This window comes from Sorex araneus, chromosome 4 (assembly GCF_027595985.1).
Source record: "Sorex araneus isolate mSorAra2 chromosome 4, mSorAra2.pri, whole genome shotgun sequence".
Taxonomy (NCBI): Eukaryota; Metazoa; Chordata; class Mammalia; order Eulipotyphla; family Soricidae; genus Sorex; species Sorex araneus.
Window position 1 is genome coordinate 213,179,055 of NC_073305.1, and position 19,991 is coordinate 213,199,045.

At 55.1% G+C, this 19,991-nt stretch overlaps 1 protein-coding gene across 2 annotated transcripts; it reads left to right on the forward strand.

Annotated features, from left to right (window-relative positions):
• The first annotated feature begins 1,470 nt into the window (after positions 1-1,470).
• GDE1 (glycerophosphodiester phosphodiesterase 1) lies at positions 1,471-17,338 on the forward strand. 2 transcript variants are annotated; one of them, XM_004604307.2, is made up of 6 exons: positions 1,471-1,892; positions 7,587-7,762; positions 11,983-12,088; positions 15,060-15,152; positions 16,066-16,277; positions 16,642-17,338. In XM_004604307.2, exons 1-6 carry the CDS (start codon positions 1,479-1,481, stop codon positions 16,787-16,789), a joined length of 1,149 nt encoding a protein of 382 aa, XP_004604364.2. In that variant the 5' UTR covers positions 1,471-1,478; the 3' UTR covers positions 16,790-17,338. The 2 variants fall into 2 exon arrangements, with proteins under 2 accessions (XP_004604364.2, XP_054992565.1); XM_055136590.1 differs by having other exon boundaries at positions 1,472-1,892; positions 7,591-7,762.
• The last annotated feature ends 2,653 nt before the right edge of the window (positions 17,339-19,991 follow it).

The window sequence follows — 19,991 nt, forward strand, 5'->3', positions numbered from 1 at the left end:
GGGTCCCGGAAAACTACAATCCCCGAAGTGCATTGCGCGCCGGTCTGCCCGCCCCCAGCCCGGGGACGCAGGGCGGAGTCTTGTACGAGAGCGCGGTGCACGCCGGGAAGCGTAGTCTTCGCTGCAAGCCAGTGCCTGTCAAAAAGGTCACCTATTGTATTTGGGTCATTCATCGAGGTTTAAGTCCCCAGAAATTTTCCCTGAAGCTGCTTTAAAAAAAAACTGGCATTTTAAAGGGGCTTCTGCGGTCGTTGAAAATCATGATACTCGCCAAAATGCTTTCTTTGTCAATAAAACCTGCTGAATCCTAGCTGCCAACTCTAAGCATTAAGACTTCCCTTACCTTTCCTCAATTTATCAGGAAATTAAGTTCAAAGGGAAAAATTAACAGGTTCAAGATGGCACAAAGCACCCCGAACGTTTCCCAATGTTTTCTAAATACAATTTCCAGCTTTGCAACATATGATGTAAAGACCCCTTTCTGTTTTTAAACTGGACTCTTTCTTCTGCCTCCCAGAGACTCGTTCCCCTGGCGATTTTTCTGCGAGTGCAATGTGAGATTCAAAAGTCGCCTTTCCCCCTGCTGCCTGTGCCGAGAGTGGCTGTTAGGCTCCGACTTTCTTGCGCTCCACCTGGTTAAGTAAGGACCACTCTGAGCTCTTGGAAGGAAGACAAGTAAGGTTAGGCAGAGGAATAGCAGTAGAACCGTTTCAAACCTAAATCTGTGGTCCTTCAAGCCAATCCTGATTCTGCCACTTATTGCTCAATTCATTACCCCTCTTCTGGCCTCAGTTTTCTCATCTACAACATGGAGGGAACCACTAAAATCCTCCTAGCTTAGCTGGAGCGATAGCACAGCGGGAAGGCCGTTTGCCTTTCATGTGGCCGATCTGGGTTCGGATCCCTGGCATCCCCATAGGGTCCCCTGATCATGGCCAGGAGTGATTCCTGAGTGCAGAGCCAGGAGTATAGCGCTGAGCATCACAGGGTGTGACCCAAAACGCCAAAAACAACAACAAAACTTCCTTCCCACCTTACATCCTTACATCCCGCCTTGGATCCCCTTTAATTGTCTCAGGCATAAGAGTCAGTAATCTTCCAAGGGCTGCACGTCCTGCAGTATCGCTTTACTCAGGAGCGTGTAAGTCCTAGGGGAGCAGACCCGGGCAGCGGATGGACCTTTGGCACATCTGCGATTGAATCGGTTTGGATCAAATCATGTTAGCACTGCCCCCACCACCCCACCTCGAGAAATCTCCTTGCAGAGTGCTTGAAAAAGTTACCGTGATCTACATACAACCATCCCGGAGTCGAAACCCCGGGGCGGGGGTGCAGTGGGGGACCCGGGAACCACCCACAGCCCCCTTTGGAACGTGAGCCTGGGGCCTGGACCCGCCTCCGTTGCCATGGCCACGGCTCCGCCCCCAAACCCGAGCGCTCGGGTCTCTGATTGGCTGGGCCGCCGGCTCCCCTTCCGGATGTGCCCGCCGCCGCCATTGTGCAGCGCTGGTCCCCTGCGAGGGCGCCGGCCCGCGGCGAGTCCCCTTGGGGCTTCCCTTCGTTTTTCATCCTCCGGTCCGGGGAGCCCCGGCAGGCCCGGGACTCCCGTCCGTGCCGGTGCGGGCGCCGGCATGTGGCTGTGGGAGGAGCAGGGGGGCCTCCTGGGCCCCTTCTCCTTCCTGCTGCTGCTGCTGCTGCTGGTGACGCGCAGCCCCTTCAACGCCTGCCTCTTCACCTGCAGCCTCTACGTCCTGCTGCGCGCCTTCAGCTTCGAGCCGCTGCCCGCCCGCCGGGCCCTGCAGGTGCTCAAGCCCCAGGACCACGCGGCCGCCATCGCGCACCGCGGGGGCAGCCACGACGCGCCCGAGAACACGCTGGCGGCCATCCGGCAGGTGAGTCCCCGCCGGCCCCGCGCGCGCCCGCGGCCCCTTCCAGAACACCTGCTGGGGGGGGGGGTGGGGCGGGGTGGGGGGTCCTGCAGCGATAGCGCCGCGGGAGGGCGTTGGCCTCCCCGAGGGTCCCCCCAGCACCGCCAGGAGTCATGCCTGAGTGCAGAGTCAGGAGTCAGCCCTGTGCATCGCCGGACCCCTCCCCCCCCAAAAAAAAGCAGACCACCTTCTGGTTTGGCCAGTTGCAGGGCTCAGAGGACTCAGCCCTGCTCCCCCCTCCCTCCTCCTCCCCAGCCCCCCGAGCCCGCACCGGTGTAGGACACCCCGTGGCTTCCGAAAAGCAAACAGCAAGCCTGAGAGACTTCTTGGAGGGGCCGAGGTGCAGGGATGGGGGCCGTGGAGAGGGCTCAGAGAGCCCGCGCTTTGCATGCAAGCGGGAGGCTCCCAGGGTTTGCATGATCTCCCCGGGGGCTGCGGAGTCCCCCAGAGCACCGCCAGGAGTCATGCCTGAGTGCAGAGTCAGGAGGAACCCCTTGTGCATCGCCGGGTGGGACCCCTCACCCCCCCCCAGAAAAAAGCAGAGCACCTGCTGGTTTGGCCAGTTGCAGGGCACGAAGGACTCAGCCCTGCTCCCCCTCCCTTCTCCTCCCCACCCCACCCCTCCAGCCCGCGTCAGTGTAGGACACCCCGTGGCTTCTGAAAAGCAAACAAGCCTGAGAGAGAGACTTCTTGGAGGGGCCGAGGTGCAGGGATGGGGGCCATGGAGAGGGTCAGAGGACAGAGAGCTCAGGCTTTGCTTGCGGGAGGCTCCCGCGGCTGTGATCTCCCCCCGGGGGGCTGCAGAGTCCTCCAGGCACCACTAGGAGTAATGCCTGAGTGCAGAGTCAGAAGGAAACCCCCCTCTCCGCCCCCCCAAAAAAGCAGAACACCTGCTGGTTTGCCCAGTTGCAGGGCACGGAGGACACGGCCCAGCTTCCCCTCCCACCCCCAACCCGGAGCCCGCGCCGGTGTGGGACGCCCAGACTTCCAGAAACCAAACCAGCTTGAGATACTTGGAGATACTCCTGAGGTGCAGGGAGGGGGGCCGTGGAGAGGGCTGTGGGTGGGAGTGCGTGGAGCCCCTGCTTTTTGCTTTTGGGAGGCCCTGAGCACCGCCACCCCTCCCCTGTGGTCCCCACCCAAGGGGTCATTAGAATGTAATATGGGCGCAGCAGTGGGGGAAAACATCAGGCAATTGGAATTTTTTAAATGACAGGGCCAGGTTTATGATGAGAAGGAACCAGGGGGGTGGGGTAAGTGTGCCTGGAACAGGTGCCCACAAGTGCCCAGGCCCTGCCCTGGGAATGGGAGGCGAATGTTCCAGTCAAATCATTGGTTTGCAGAGTTGCCTAAGAGCATGTAAGCGGCCTCACTTGGCAGCTGTGTCCTGTCCCTGGAGGAGCCGTGTAAAGGAGAGCCCGAGGAGTGGCTAGAGTGGCTAGAGTGGCTCTCTACCTGGACCTCCTTCGGAGGAACTGACGTTGACTGCCTTCCAGGTTATCTGAAGCATCTCCGTGACCTCCTTCCCCAGGGCAGGCAGGGATCCTTCTGTCTCTGTCTCTCTCTCTCTCTATATATATATATATGTATATGTATATGTATATGTATATGTATATGTATATGTATATGTATCTCTTTCTCTGTCTTTCTCTCTGTCTCTCTGTCTCTGTCTCTCTCTGTCTCTCTCTGTCTGCTTCTGTCTCTCTCTCTCACTGTGTCTCTCACTCAGGGTTTTTTCCTGGCTCTGTGCTCTGGGCTTAGTCTTGGCAGTGCTCAGGGGACAGCATGGGGTGCCAGGGATTGAACCCGGGTCAGCTGCGTGCGGGGGAAGAATCTTACCTGCCATTCCACCCCTCCACTTCCCCTGCGGCTCTCCCGGGCCCCTGGGTTCCTCCCCGCCCCACAGTCTTGCCCGCTTGCTTAGCGAGAGTGTTTGTCGAGGCACTTCTGCACATGTGGAAATCCGTCTCCTCCTCTCCTTTCCTGGGAAGGAAATGAGCCCCGCCACCCACCACTCCTGAAGTTCAGCCTTCGGACTCCATGCCGGGTGCTCTTCTAGGTCATTCCGATAAGCTCTAGAGTGTAAAAGCTTGGGCTGACCGCCCTTTCTTTGTGCAATGAGGCGCAGACTGTATTGGGTAATGAACTTGTTACTTCAGCTGACTGTGTCCCCATCGAGTCATGAGGAGGGTTTGGCAAGCAAGGCACTGCCAAGACCCCTTACCTTGTTCTAGCCCCAGCCCTGACCTCGACATCTTCATCTGTAAAATGGGAATAATCATGATTCTCCGCCACCTGAAGTGCTTGGGCCGCGGTGAACCCCCACAGGTGTCCGCTGCTTGGGCCAGCCCAAAGATGGAGCGGATCTTTAAGGCCACCTCGGTGCAAAAGTTAAACAATGTAAGAGTAACAGAGGAAGGAGACGGGCAGTTAGATTTGAGTATGATTGGAAGGTACTGGATTGTTTCTAACCAAGTGAACCTTTTTGTTTGTTTTGGAGGCCACACTCAGCGCGCCCCTCCCCAGAATCAGGGGGGGTCAGGAATAGCTCCTGAGCACTGCCAGGTGTGGCCCCCAAAATAGAAATGAAGTAAGTTGTTGAGTTTTTTTATTTTACGTAGAAGTCAGCTTATATCCTGTCTTTACTGTGTAGGTTTTTGTTGTTGTTGGGGAAAGTTCAGCCCTTTTCTCTTTCTTCTTGTTGGCATATTTTTCTTCGTTTGTTTTGTTTGGGTCACACCAGGGGTTACTCCCGGCTCTCTGCTCAAGGGTCGCTCCTGATGGGGCTGACGGGGAAACTCTTGGGTGCCGGGATGGAACCTGGCTTAGCTGCTTGCAAGGCAAGGGCTGAACCCGCTGCACTGTCCGTCCAACCCTCTTATCTTGGAGCCCTTGCTCCCGCCCTCCCGGTGCTTATCAGGGGGTTTGAGAGCACTTGGGGGCCCGGGTTGCCACAGCCAGCTGTGCTGCGCGTCACTCCGGCAGTGCCAGGAGTCAGACCCAGGGCCTCAGTCTTGCAAGGCAAATGCCCCGCCTCCGAGTGCCCCCCCAGCCCCTGAGGACGCCGTGGCCGACTGCAGCCCCATGCACTAAGCAGTCAGGGGACTTCCATCACGAGGCACACGCGTGGGGGAGGCCCCAGTAGGGTGACTTTGGATCCCGGAGGCCTAGGGTGCGAGTGGCCATCGGCAGCGTGTTCACTAGCCCTGGGCATTGCCAGGGCCCTAGCCGCCCGCAGGCATCCCCGGCTCACACTCCAGCACCGGGCTCCACCCTGCGCCCTCTCTCCCGTCCCAGGAGCCCCTCCGTTGTCCGCCGCTCCCTCCAGCACAGGCCTGCTGGGGACAGTCCCCTTGCTCTGAGTCCGGAGAAAGCTTAATGTGGAGGAAAACTGGCATAAAGAGGGTCCTGGCTGCTGGCCACCTAAGCAGGGCCAGCCCTTTGACCTGTAGACCATTTCTCAATCCCAGGCCATCAGCCTGATGACCCACTCCCACCTGGGGGCCTTCCTCTTACACTTGCCCTTCCTTTTACTTAGAAAACGGAAGTTCCCCTTCTCTCTTTTTTTTTTTTTTTGGCCCAGACCCAACTGTGCTCAGGGCCGACTCCTGGCTCTGCATTCGGGGATCACTCACTCCTCGTGGGGCTCAGGGGACTCCATGGAGTGCTGAGGGTCAAACCCGGAAACCCGCATGCACGGCCAGAGCCCTCCCCACTGTCCAGTGCCCCCCCCCTTCCCTTTTATCAGCGAGGGCTCAGCCTGCCCAGGCTGGCTTATCTGGAGCCACCCCCTGGCCTGGGTCTCCACATTCCCCGCCCTCTCCTTCCCTACTTTTACAAAACTCAGTCCGCCTGCGCTGTTACTGTCGCTGGTTTCTCCCCGCTAAAATGGGGAGGGTCCCACGACCCCGTCTCTCTCTCTCGCTCACCACTCTCCTCTCACTCAGCAGTGCCTGGCAGAGTCCTCGCTGGATTCTGGGTGTTGGGCGGTGCATGCCATCCCGGTGGCCAGAGAGCTCCTGAGGGAAGTGGGCACGCGCTCAGCCATCGGGGACTTGCACATGCCAACCCTCACATAAGACCCACCGGGACGGCTGCGAGACACAAGACAGGCGGGGCCGGAGGGGAGGCCGGACGGGCTGAGCGCATGCTTTGCGTGCAGGAGGCCCAAGTTCAAGTCCCCGCCACCACCTGGTCCCCCCAGGCACACTGGGGTATGACCCTGAACCTCCCCGACCCACAGAAGCAAAACAAAACAGCCAACAATAATAAGTAGTTGGTAAATGTACGAAGTTGTGGGCACCTTCCCTCATGGGTGGGGGGAGCCCCTCGTCAGAAGCCTAATCATGGGTCTGGGAACGTCCCTCCGAGGCCGGGGTAAGCCAGCATCGGCCGCAGTTTCAAGAAATGCAGTTGCACATCCTCATCCTTGAAGCCACACCAGTTTCTCGATTGCTCTGTCTCCCTCTCCTCATCTGAAAAGCAGCACCTTTATTTTTATTTATTTACTTACGCTTTTTGGGTCACACCCAGCGATGCACAGGTGTTACTCCTGGCTCTGTACTCAGGAATTACCCCTGGCAGTGCTCAGGGGACCCTATGGGATGCTGGGAATCGAACCCTGGTTGGCCGAGTGCAAGGCAAACGCCCTACCCGCTGTGCTATCGCTCTAACCCCGAAAAGAGGAACTTTTACTCGTAGACACCAAGAACTGGGAAGGTCACGTGAGTCACTGACATCTTTCAGACACTTGGGGAATGCTCAGTGACTCCTCTGTTTGGGGTCAGTAAGCGATAGAAGCGAATCTGGTTTAACGTGTGACGTTGTCTTTTCTTCTTTTTGCGTATACTGCTGTGTATGCTTGCACTGTTTCTTTATAAAGTTGAAACTCTCCTTCATAATGAGCACTTCACTTCTCACTGTGACAAAGAAGCCAGGAACTAAAGGTGGGCTTGGTGTGCCCGTCCCGGGGCCCCTTCGCTGTGTTCAGGCCCCCCTTTCATGTTGACACCTGCAGAACCCTCCTGGCTCAGCCCCCTAAACCAGGTGCGGGTTCCTGCTCGCAGAGGGTGCAGTTAAATCCACCAACCATACCGTGCCCGAGTCGTGTGATAATATCTCACCGATCAGCAACACCAGCGCCATCAGGACTAAGGGACCAGTCGGCGTTGATGAACAGAAATGGGGAAATGGGGTAGATAGGTACCATGTTTGTTTGTTCGTTTGGTTGGGGGCCATACCCCCCCCCCCAGTGTTCTGGACTTCTGGCTCCGTGCTCAGGGACCACTGCCGGAGGGGTCAGGGACCATAGGAGGCATCGGAGGTGGAGCCTGCCTGGCCGCCTGCAGGGCAAGGGCAGGTATCCTGTCCCTCCTGCGCTGAGGGTCTCTGACGTTAAGCCCGCCTTGCCCGTGTCGTTAAGGCATCCAGAGGAAACGTCAGCGTCCACCGTCTTCCCTGCTGCCGCCGCGGGGAGGAACGGGCAGGGTGGGGAAGCTGCCGTTTCTGAGGAGTCCCCGCGTGTGTAAGCTGAGGATCGACCTCCAGGAAGAGGCCAAGGAGACCCCCAGCTTCCGGCAGAGGCGGGGAAGAGCGGCGGGCAGCTGAAGGGCGCGCCCGTGGCCGTCTGCCATTAATATTGTGGCTGTTTTTGTTAAGGCAGCTAAGAATGGAGCCATGGGTGTGGAGCTGGACGTTGAGTTCACTTCCGACGGGATTCCTGTCATGATGCACGACAACACGGTAGATAGGACGACCGACGGCACGGGCCGCCTGTGCGATCTGACCTTCGAGCAAGTCAGGAAACTGAATCCTGCAGCGAATCACAGGTTAAGGTGAGTGGCTCGCGTTGGCCTCCGTCTGTTTCTCAGCTGCCGCTGGCGGCGGTCACAAAGCAGGACGCCTTCCGATGGCCCCTGTGACAGGCTTCCCAGATAACAGGCAGCTGCAGTGCCCCAGAGATAGGCTGGGCAGGTCCATGATGATTGTTCTGATAATTTTTTATTTATTTATTTATTTATTTATTTATTTATTTTGCTTTTTGGGTCACACCCGGGGTGAGTACAGGGGTTCCACCTGGCTCTGCGCTCAGGAATTACCCCTGGCGGTGCTCAAGGGACCATATGGGATGCTGGGAATCGAACCCGTGTCGGCCACGTGCAAGGCAAAAGCCTTCCCTGCTGTGCTATGGCTCCAGCCCCCCGGATTTGACTTTTGAATTGAATCATCTTAAGACTCAGACTGTTTTGTTTTGTTTTGTTTTGTTTTGTTTTGTTTTGTTTTGTTTTGTTTTAGGCCGGGGTGGGGTGGGAGTGGGGGGCGGGTTGTTTTCCTTTCTGGGCCACAACTTGGCAGTGCTCAGAGGTTACTCCTGGAATCTGGCGGTGCCCTGAGGTGAGATACCGGGACCCAGCCTGGGTCAGCCTCATGCAAGGCAGACGCCCTCCACGATGTCCCGCTGCCCCAGCCCCAATAGGGCTCCGTCTTGCTGCTCCCTGGGCAGTTACTTTGCATTGTCAGATAAGCTAGAGACCCAGAGATTGAGAGCGGTAGCGAAGGTTGACGTGTTGGGCAGCAGTGATGATAAATCGGGTGTGATGCTCGCTTAGATCGCAGCAGACCCGGGTCCCCGGCATCCCATATGGCCCCTGAACCCCGCCAGGAGTGACTCCTGAATGCAGAGCAGGAGCGACCCCTGAGCACTGCCGGTGTGGCCCCTCTTGCCCACCAAAAGAGTTGACTTGTCCATCCTTGTAATTCAGGTACACCAAGAAATTAGCTGGATAAGACATGGGCAAAACTGGTGCCAGTGGTCAAAAGACACTGTGACACTGTCATCCTGTTGCTCATCAGTTTGCTCGAGCAGGCACCAGTAACGTCTCCATTGTGAGATTTGTTGTTAACTGTTTTTGGCATGTCTGATATGCCACGGGGAGCTTGCCAGGCTCTGCCATTATGGGCGAGATACTCTCGGTAGCTTGCCGGGCTCTCCGAGAAGGGCGAAGGAATCAAACCCGGGTCAGCCACGTGTAAGGCAAGCGCCCTACCTGCTGTGCTATTGCTCCAGCCTGGTCAAAAGACACAGGAATAAATGATAATTACACCATTAAAGGACTGTAATAGCCTGGTGACAGTGGAGTTAATGCTGCTATATTCTTTGTTTGAAAGTTTTTCCATGGGTAGATCTTGAAAATTCTCATTACATGAAAACAAAAGTGTGAGGTATAGACACCCCCCAAAATGTATCCACAGTGTGATGATGGCTGTTGGCTCACCTTCCTCTGAAGACCTTCTCACAATGTACACAAGGATAAAAATCATCGTGTGGGGGTCGGAGAGAGAACAGCAGGGAAGGCCGTGACGCACGGCTATCAGGGTGGATTCCCAGCATCACACACGGTCCCCCAAGCCCCACCAGGAGTCACCCCTGAGCAAGAGCCAGGAGTAAGTCCTGAGCACTGCCGGGTGTGGCCCAGTTCGTCCCTCCAAGCCAAAGAAAAAAAAGGATGGTGCTGTATGCCTTAAACTCGTGTATGTTGCAGTTAGTACATGCCTGATTGTTTCAGGAGAAAGTCTTAGTTACCAAACAAAGGGGTTTTGGCAAGTGTCTAGGGTAACAGTAGTTAGGCAATTGTTAAACAATAGTTTCCAGTAACAGTTTATGGTTACATATGCTGCTTGTTCCTTATGGTTAAGAAAAGATAATTTCTGGGGCATTTTAACGGAGGCATAGTGATCGGGCCCGTGTATTGGGCCCAGGAACTTCCCAGGTGGGTTCAGGTGGGCTGGTTATGCATTATTTCATTGCAGGGAAGCCGAGACTGTTTCAGTTCCGGGAACTGAACCTGAGGCCAAGCTGATTTTTCTCGTTTCTGCCTCCTGTCATGGCGTCAGTTTCGCCCTTACATTATACATTCTTTAAAAAAATCTTCATATAGGGGCTGGAGTGATAGCACAGCGGATAGGGCGTTTGCCTTGCATGCGGCTGACCCGGGTTCAATTCCTAGCATCCCATATGGTCCCCCAGCACCGCCAGGAGTAATTCCTAAGTGCAGAGCCAGGAGTACCCCTGTGTAATGCTGTGTGTGACCCAAAAATAAATAAATAAATAAATAACTCTTTCTTTTAAAAAAAATAAATAAAATCTTCATATAGTAATGGCACCTTTTGACCCAGCTCTGGCCTTCTGTGGGATCATGAATTCTAATAACCTGAAGAGCCAGATACACCTACTTACTGGACAGATTATATCAGACTTAATTCCCACCCCCCCTCCATGTTGAACCTAAAATGCTTAGACCTGTCAACCAAGAAACAGCTATCAACACCTTGGAATATTCTACTCTCTGGTATTCTTAGGATTGTGGTTATGTAAATTGCAGCTCTCGGTAATATTGAAAAATATTGTGCACTCACTGTTATTTGTGCTGTATCATTTCTCTAGAAAACGCACTGTTCTTAAGTATTGATTATTCAATCCATTTGGGTTGGTTTGTTTCTGGGCCCCACCCAGCAGTGCCGGGGGCCTCCTTTTGCTTTGGTGCTCTGGGGATTACAGGGGGGTGCTTGGATCAAATCCCCAAACTACGAAGCCCTTGGGCCAGTCTTCCTTCCCCCCCTCGATTCAGTTATTCAGGCATGAACCTCCCTGTAAAACGATTAAGACTTGCACTTTCTTGGGATTAGTAAACTGCAAATCAGCTGGATGAAATAATCCTTTGGTTCGAAGAGGTTTCGGAGTCCGTCTCTAGATCCATGGGCGTGCTCATTCTCTTCCCAGATATCTCATTGCTCAGGCGTTTTCAAGAAAGAGGCTGGTTTTATGATTACAACATCATAACCGCAAAAAGATGGCAGGCTTAAGGTCACTGAAAGCAAAAACTGCTTAAGGTTAGATCACCCTTAAAAATCTGTCTAGGAGAACCCTGGGAGTGTCTCAAAGGACTGGGATGGACGCTTTGCATGCAGGAGCCCCATGTTTTAATCCCCAGCATCACATGGTCCTCCAGCACCATGGGGAATGACCTCCAAGCACCGGTAGGTGTGGCTGAGACCCCCCCCTCCCCAATAAATAAGTAAAAGTTTCCAGGAGGTGTGATTCAGGGGTGAGTCTCTCATCTTCATACCTACCATAACCAGACTCGGGTCCATCGTTGGCATAGTTGTGTTTTCTTTGCAGGAGCACACATGAAAAATTGACCCGTGTAGGGGCCGCGTTGTAGCGAGAGTAGCCCGGAGTCAGTGCAAAGAGAGATGCTTGTCCGGAGAAGGGAGAGATGGAGCCGTGCCTGTCACAGGGGATTACAGTCTCCCCCCCACGCCCACACCCCGTCTCTCCTGGGGAGTAGGCCTGGAAGGAATGGCTGGAGGAACTCACCTGTACTATTTAAAAGACCTACACCCCCCCCCCTTTCAGCCAAGGCCTTGAGCCAAGATAGTTGGATTCACAGAATAAGTTAGGATATGAAGTTTCATCGTGTGGGAAAGCTGGTAGACTCTTTATCGGGAAGTTGCACAGCTGCACCTCATACAGGTAACTGACCTTCCTGGAGAGCATCCGATCAGGACAATTTTAATTTTTAAAATTAAGTCTGAGTTCTCCAAAAGTGACTTATACGCTGGCCCTTGGTAAAGAGGTTTGTGATTGTTTTCCATATAGTGAAAATCCAGTTATTTCCTGCAATTCATAACTGTTGGGATTATTGCTTTCTTTGGTCAAGAACGAGTAGCAGGGGCCAGAGCAGTAACACAGCAGGGAGGCATTTGACTTGCACGTGGCTGACCCAGTTTCGATCCCCGACATCCCATAGGGTCCCTGGGGCACCGCCAGAAGTCATTCCTGAGTGCAGGAGTAACCCCTGAGCATCGCCAGGTGTGACCCCAAAAAAACAACAAAGCAAAGGCCGACTGGCAGTTTGCTTCGGTGCATATACTTAATTGCCCATGGGCTTTGGCATGGCTGAGGAAGGTTCACTGGGGGGAACATTCTTTCATTCCTGGGGGAGACCCTGGCCCTTGCCCCGCTGTGCGTGTACTCCTTCTCCCTCTCTCCTAGGGATGATTTCCCCGATGAAAAGATCCCCACTCTAAGGGAAGCTGTCGCAGAGTGCCTGAAGCACAACCTCAAAATCTTCTTTGATGTCAAAAGCCAAGCAAATAAGGTACAGTTCCTGCCACAGAGGCCACGCCGCTGCCAAGGTCACTGCCAAAGGAGATTCTGCTTTTCTGTTACGTGGTCCCCTTACTTTTTGTTTTTTTTTTTGGTGGGGGGTCACACCCAGCCATGCACAGGGGTTACTGTGCCAGTAATTCCTGGCTCACTCAGGAATTACTCCCTGGCGGTGCTCAGGGGACCACATGGGATGCTGGGAATCGAACCCAGGTCGGCCTCGTGCAAGGCAAACGCCCTCCCCGCTGTGCTGTCGCTCCAGCCCCATTGTGTGCTTTCTATCCCTAAAACCCTGAATTCAATCTTTAGTATCCCTCCCATTAAAAAAAAAAAAAAAAATTATAATGGAAAAATGGGTTCAGACTGGAGATTTGTTCTATTATAACCAGTTTTCTGAGTATAAGTATTGTTTTCTCCATTTGGGTAATGTGGGGAATAATAGCTAGGATCTGCTCATCTATGATTGAGAATTCTGATGTCCTTTTGCGGGGGTGGGGGTGGGGAATTGGAACACACACAGCAATGCTCAGGGGTTACTCCTGGCTCTGAACTCAGGAATTGCTCTTGGCACTGCTCTGGGCTCCATATGGGGGGGTGGGGCGGGGATAGAACCCAGGGCAGCTGCATGCAAGGCAAGCACCCTCCCTGCTGTGCTATGTCTCCAACCCCTGTCATTTAAAAAAAATTATTATTATTAATCCGAGAACGTAGTTAAAACCAGTTATTAACACCTGAAATGTGAACCTTAATATGTGCTCATTTAGTCTAATAAACTCCCAGTTATTAACACTTAAAATGTGGCCCTTAATATGTACTCATTTAGTATAACAAACCCCCAGTTTTGAAGACAGGAAAAATGGTGCTGTGGCTAATTTAGCCTGATAAACGGATAGTTCCCCATGTCTAGGTTTTTCCATCAAGGCTGTATCAGAGTAACCAGGAGCACCTTTTTAAAAGTGGGAATTCCTGGGCCGTAACCCCTGAAAAGGAGTTCTGAAAATGCATAGGATGGTGGGGTTCTTACTGGCAGGGCTGAGGCGCTTACCTGCCCTGGGTTCCATCCCCGGCACTGCCCAAAACATGGGGACTGAGAGAAAGGAACACGTCTCTTTAACGATCACCCCAGGTTCCACTGAGGTTTGGGGGCCATAGTGACGCGACCTTCGTGTTGATTCTCTAAGTTTTCTGGTCGTGTGGTCAAAGGTGTCCCAGACAAAATCGGGCAGAACACCAGGATCTGGTCACCAAAATGCAGTAGAAAGGAGCAGGTGTGGGGCCAGAGAGATAGTTCAGTGGTGGGTGCTTGCCTTGCACGCGGCGACCCGGGTTTGGTCTTCAGCACCCCATGCCCGCCAAGAGTGGTCCCTGAGCACAGAGCTGGGAGTCAGCCCTGAGCATCACTGGGTGTGGCCCAGAAGGCCAGTAAAAAAATCACGGAGCCGGGGCTAGAGCAATAGCACAGTGGGTAGGACGTTTGCCTTGCACGTGGTCAACCTGGGTTCGATTCCCAGCATCCCGTATTGTCTCCTGAGCACTGCCAGGAGTCAACCCTGTGCATCGCCGGTTGTGACCCAAAAGCAAAAAAGAAAAAGAAAGCAAGAAAGAAAATCATGGAGCCGGTGTGGGTAGCACACCAGAGGTGGTAAATCTGCAGAAGCGAGGGAAGTAGACCAAGTGGGTGCCGGCACCGGGTGTGGTCTAGCTTCAGGCTCCAACAGCTTCAGCGTCCTGGACAAAAACGGGAATACAAGAGACTGTCACCGAGTTGGCCTTGTGGGTGAGATGTCACTCAGGAGCCATGCCTAGTGCACACGCCGTGAGCCAGACAGCGGTTGGCGTGCACGCGTCTGCGGCACTCAGCTGCCACACAGTGGCATATGCTCCCGCTTTATGTCTGGTTAACGCTGCCCCTGGCGTTCCCTGGCCCAGTCCACAAATGCGTGGAAGTTGCAGAATCACTTCTTCATTTACTCGTAGGCCCCTAGAGCAAAGACACTTCTGGCTCATTGGGGCGGCTTCGGCCTTCCCCTATCTCCTCCCTTGCCCCCTTGCTTCCGCCCCGTGTTGGTGTTGGCTGGGCCCCGGGACTGAGGAAAATCTGCGCCCTGAAGTTCTCAGGCTGATTGGCTCTGGCTTCAGCAAGAAGAGCCTAAAGAAACAGTCGTGGGTGTGATTGGCTTTTCCCTGTAAGGAAACTAGACGGCAAGATCACGGTTCTAATGCATGCATGCCTGTGCTGCCTTTAGTGTGGATTAAACCACGGGCAGGTGGGAGCCCCCGGGGGAGGGGGGGAGCCCAGCCAGGTCAGCTTGTTCAGGTTTCACTTCCGCCTCTGCTGGCTTCGGCTCTGCTGACCCGAAATGCCCAGAGGGGCGAGCGGCTTCCCAGGACAGTAAAGCCGCAGGATCCCAGCCGTGTGTCGGTGCGGCGGAGAGGCCGGGCAGGTAGCTCATGTGATGGAGGGAGGAGTGGCTTTGTTGTTGGGGGTCCTGAGCTCAGACCCCGGTGCCACCCCTCCACAGCCCTGGGTCTGACCCGGATGGGCCCCAAGAGCCACCAGGCCTGAGCACTGCAGTGTCAGGCCTCTGAAACGTGGCCCCGTGTACAGGTAAAAGCCCCTCCAGGGTCAGCGCGGTAGGATGGCAGGTAAGGCACGGGCCTTGCACACAGCTGACCGGGATTCCATCCCGAACATCCCACGTGATTCTGCACTGCCAGGAGTGATTCCTGGGTGCAGAGCCAGGACTAAACCCTGAGCACCAGGTGTGGCCCCAAAAGCAAAAAAAAGAAAGAAAAAGTATCCCTGTGGCTAGTAGAATCCCTCAAGATAGCCCTTTTAACAGCCTTGTTTGTCAGTGAGCTTCTAATGGAGCCTCTAGGGCTACGCATAATATGGAATAGTTACTGGCTAGAACTGTTACATTTGAATTGCTTTTAAGATACATGAAACCTCTGTTTTACAGGCAACTGATGCTCTAAAGAAAATATACATGGAGTTTCCTCAGCTCTACAACAATAGTATGGTCTGCTCATTCTTACCTGAAGTTATTTATAAGGTAACATTCAGAATCTGACATGGAGTATTGCCCCTTTATCAGGATAATAGTGATGACTAAGGCGGCATTAAAAAAAATAAAAAGATAGGGGCCGGAGGGATAGTACAGTGGGGAGGGCATTTGCCTTGCACGCAGCTGACCCAGGTTCGATCCCCAGCATCCCATAGGGCCCCCTGAGCACCGCCAGGAGTAAGCCCTGAGCATCGCCAGGTGTGACTCCAAGGCCCAAAAAAATAATCACGAATCACGAAATCCCGTTAATCGTCGATTTCTCGAGGGGGCTCAGTAACCTCTCATGCCTCCTAGAAGTCTCTTTCGACTCGGCCCTCCCAACGATGCCACACTGGAGTCTCTTTCAGGGTCAGGGGAATGGGATCCAGCTTGTTACTGGATTTAGCATATGAATACACCATGGGAAGCTTGCAAGGCTGTCCCATGTGGGCAGGAAACTCTCAGAAGCTTGCTAGTTTCTTTCAGAGGGAGAAGCAGGCTTCTTCTGGGAGCTTGCTTTTAAGTCTCTGGATGTTGGCCGTTGATGGGATTACATACACCTCACAGAGAGTCTCTTGCCCACACGCCTGGCTGTCTTCCCCGGGGCCCCTCGGAGGGGATGGGCTCCAGCTTCCCTCCCCGCCCCGAGCAGAGCTCCCGGCAGCCAAAGACCACCGGAACCTAGCTACAGCCATGCTGGAGGCCCCTCTCCACACGTTCGGACAGGCCTCACGCATGAAGGTACTGGCAGAGGAACCCAGGTATGTGTAATCCCATCAAAAAAATAAAAATAAAAAGATAGTCAGTAAATGGGGTCAGTTAAGACACTCTGAAGAAGACGGCTTCAAGAGAGGAGTGTATTGAAAGCACGGGAGAGGCTTACCTCCGGATCTCATCGTTGTGGTCCCGAATTCCCCCGCAGATGAGACAAGCAGATGAGAATATAGTAACAGCTTTGACGCACAGACCGTGGAGCCTCAGCCACACGGGCGAGGGCAAGCCGCGCTACAGCTCCTTGTGGAAACATGGCTTCTTCGTGTTCATGGACGTTTTGCTCGACTGGAGCATGCACAACATCCTGTGGTACCTGTGTGGGATTTCAGCGTTCCTCATACAGAAGGATTTCGTGTCGCCGTAAGTCCAGGGTGTCTGTCTGTCTTTCTCTGGAGCCACACTCTGCACCCACTGATCACTGCTGGCAGACTCTGGGGACTGTGGGGTGCTGGGGATCGAACCCAGGTCAGCCTCATGCGAGGCATATGTCCCGCCCGCACTGCTATTACTCTAGCCCCCGTATTTCTGTTCTCGTAGAGTTGCCGGGGGGGGTTTCTCGTGCAGGGGGATGATTGCGGGGCCCACCGTGAGGCTCTTCCAGCTGACGCCCACCGTGAGGCTCTTCCAGCTGACGCTCAGCGAGTGCCAGGCTGAGTTGCTGTTACGAGATTCCTGGAACCAGCTGGCCACGATCTCACGGAATTGGTTGTCCCTCTTCCTCCAGGGATTATTTGAAGAAGTGGTCAGCAAAGAACATCGAGGTCGTGGCGTGGACCGTGAACTCCTTCAGCGAGAAGAAGTACTACGAGTCCCACCTGCACTGCAGCTACATCACCGACTGCCTGGTGGAAGAGTGCGCGTCTCAGTTCTAGCCTCGAGGCCCCGGGGAGGGAAACCGAGTCCGGAATGGCCAGCTGGCCTCCTGCCGGGGTCTCACAATGCCCTCGGTGCTGGCGCGAGCCTCCGGGGGCCTGAGGGCCCCCCCCCACAAGCAATAGTCAGTGCAGGTACCTCGATTTCTACCTGGACCCACAGCCAAACCCAGAGTGGGTCCCCCCACCCCCACCCCCCGCCACCCCCACGCTGTCTGTGCAATGCCAGAGTCCGCCACCCTGGCCCCGGACAGCGTGGGTGGGGCTGCAGGAAGGCACAACGACGCTGGCCCGGCCGAGCCACACAACCCCCCCGAGAGCCAGCGAGGATAAGCACAGAGCCGGCGTGGCGTTCGGGGTGCGTGGGAGGTGCAGGCGCAGGTGCATGGGAAACGCATGAGTCCTTAAGTCTCTAGCTCACTACACTTCCGTATTGAAAACACTTAAACAGTAGTTGTGTTGAAACTACTCTTACTCAGCTCCGTTATCAATGTGCTGTAGACGTCCAACTTGTGACCATACTAATAAAGTCACTTACAAAGGGAAAAATGCTTCCAAGCGTCCTGTTCTGAGATGGAAGGCGTTCAAGGGGATGTTCCAGTAAAAGCCTCGGGCCCCTAGGGGCCATCACACCCCTGCGTACTGCCCTGCATACTGCCCTGCAGCCGGAACCGCTTCCCCTTCCCCATCAGCTGAGAGGAATATGCAAGAACCGTCGTTTCACACAGGAGAAAACCCACCTCCCTTCCGGGGGGCTGCACGGGAGCCTGGTGTTGTGACTGCACACGGAGCCTGGTGTGATGACACGTTGGTGTTCACCGTGCCAGGAGCTCCGAGCTCTCACAGGCGGTAACTCGCCCTCCCCCAGCTGGGGCGGAGCTGTTTTCAGGGCTGCTGGGTGCCGCCAGGTTAAAAACCACTTACCCAGAATCTCCAGTTCCGGGGCTGGGAAAAGCGTGGTTTTGTTTGAATTTTAGGGGGTAGATGTCAGGCACAACCGGCTGTGCCTGGCCAGGTTCTGGGGTGACCCCTGGCAGTGCTCTGGGGACCATTTGAGGTGGATGGCAAGGAGAAGCCAGTAGTAGAATCGGCTGCAGTTGGTGTCGGCTGGAGCCTGGTGAGTGGGGCCCGGGACCCTTCCCACTTCTTACAGAGACAGTGTCCTGTTTCACAGTTTTATTCAAGAAATGGAAGATCTGGGGGCTGGAGCAATAGCACAGCGGGTAGGGCGTTTGCCTTGCCTGCGGCCAACCCGGGTTTGATTCCCAGCATCCCATAGGGTCCCCTGAGCACCGCCAGGAGTGATTCCTGAGTGCAGAGCCAGGAATAACCCCTGTGCATCGCCGGGTGTGACCCAAAAAGCAAAAAAAAAAAAAAAAGAGAGAGAGAAATGGAAGATCTGATCGGCGATGCCCCCCACACCTTGGTGTAGGAGCAGGGCTCAGGGGTCACTCCTGAGGAGGGTTGGGGGACCCTACGGGGTGCCAGGGATCAGACCTGGCTCGGCTGATTGCAAGGCAAATGCCGTGTCTGCTGTGCTATCACCCCAGCCCCAGAAAGTGACTCAGCTCTGCAGGAACTGCCCTCTGGTGTAGCCGCCGCCGCCGCTACCACAACCCCCAGGGACGGAGGCACCTAGGGCCAAGGTAGCACTCACCCTCAGGAGCACAGGAGGGCGTTCTGTCACCTCAGCCCTGTCCCCTGTCTGTTATGTGCTGGATCAGCCACGGGCAGCTATCGCTTTAGATCCTGGGCTATCGTGGTCTGAGCCTTGGAGAGAGTGGGCTGGGGGGGGCTCGTGCAGAGCCCTAGGACAGCGGGAGGGCGTTTGCCCGGCACACGGCTGACCTGGGTTCGATCCTCAGCATCCCATATGGTCCCCAGAGCGCCACTAGGTGTAATTCCTGGATGCAGAGCCAGGAGTAACCCCTGAGTGTCGCTGGGTGTGCTCCAACCCCCGCCAAACCCCGCTGGGGGTGCCCCAACCAAAATAGGGGTGAAGAAAGGCTAATAGAATGCTAGTGAACCCAGCTGCTCAGAAAGGGTTATGACACTTTGGGATTTGGGTCAAAGGAAATATTTCTAGGTGAGCAGTTGACTGGCCCTGTGGCCGTGGACAAGTTACTTAACGAGTCTGTGAAGCGAAGGTAGCGTTTTCCAGAGGAGCGTGGCCTTTGAAATGAGCCCTCTGTTAAAGCAGTGGCTCCGGGGGTGAGAGATGGCTCAGAGGCCTGAGCGCACGCTTGGGTCTGGGAGCCCCTGGGAGCCCCTGCAAGCGGCCCCCGGCACCACCAGGTGTGGCTGGAGCAGGAGCTTGACCCACCCAAGATTAGTTTACACCGAGCAGATGGCAGTCTTTTTTTTTTTTCTTTTTGGGTCACACCCAGCGATGCTCAGGGGTTACTCCTGGCTCTGCACTCAGGAATTACTCCTGGCAGTGCTTGGGGGACCATATGGGATGCCGGGGATCGAACCCGGGTCGGCCGCGTGCAAGGCAAACGCCCTACCCGCTGTGCTATCATTCCGGCCCCAGATGGTGGTCTTTTGCGCACATATCTAGAAGCGCACGTTCTGGGGGTGGAGAGGGGCTCAGAGGTAGAGGGTGCCCACCTGGGAGGGCCCGAGTCCTGGGACATCAGCTGGCATATCTGAGGACCCACCCCTTCCCTTCACTCCTTGGTGGTGGGTGATGTTGCAATGACCGGGGGCTGGGGCCCGAGATGGAGAGGTTCTGGGTTTGATCCCCTGCGCCCAACCCCTCCCTCACCCCCCCCCCCCCCCGCTGCACCACTGGGAATGTCACAACAGGATAAGTGACGTCGCCTAGAGAGTGTCCCCTGTAGACAAAACCATAGGGGTCCCCCAGCTCTCAAGGGACCTGGGTCACTTTGAACTGAAATGGTCTTGGCGGGCGGAGTGGCAGTACAGCGGGCGGGCAGGGCGCTTGCCTTGCACATGGCTGACCCGGGTTCTATCCCTAGCACCCCATGGAGTCCCCTGAGCCCACCAGGAGCGACTCCTGAGCACGGGGCCAGGAGTGAGTCCTGAGCACTGTTGGAGGTGGCCAGAAACAAACAATAGAACAGGTGTGCAAGAGCAAGTTGGGGGAGATTTTTTTTTTCCACCTGGAGACCCCAGACCAAGGGGTGGTAGAATCCTTCTTGGGCACATGTGTGGCCCCAAGGATTAAGCTGCTCTGGAC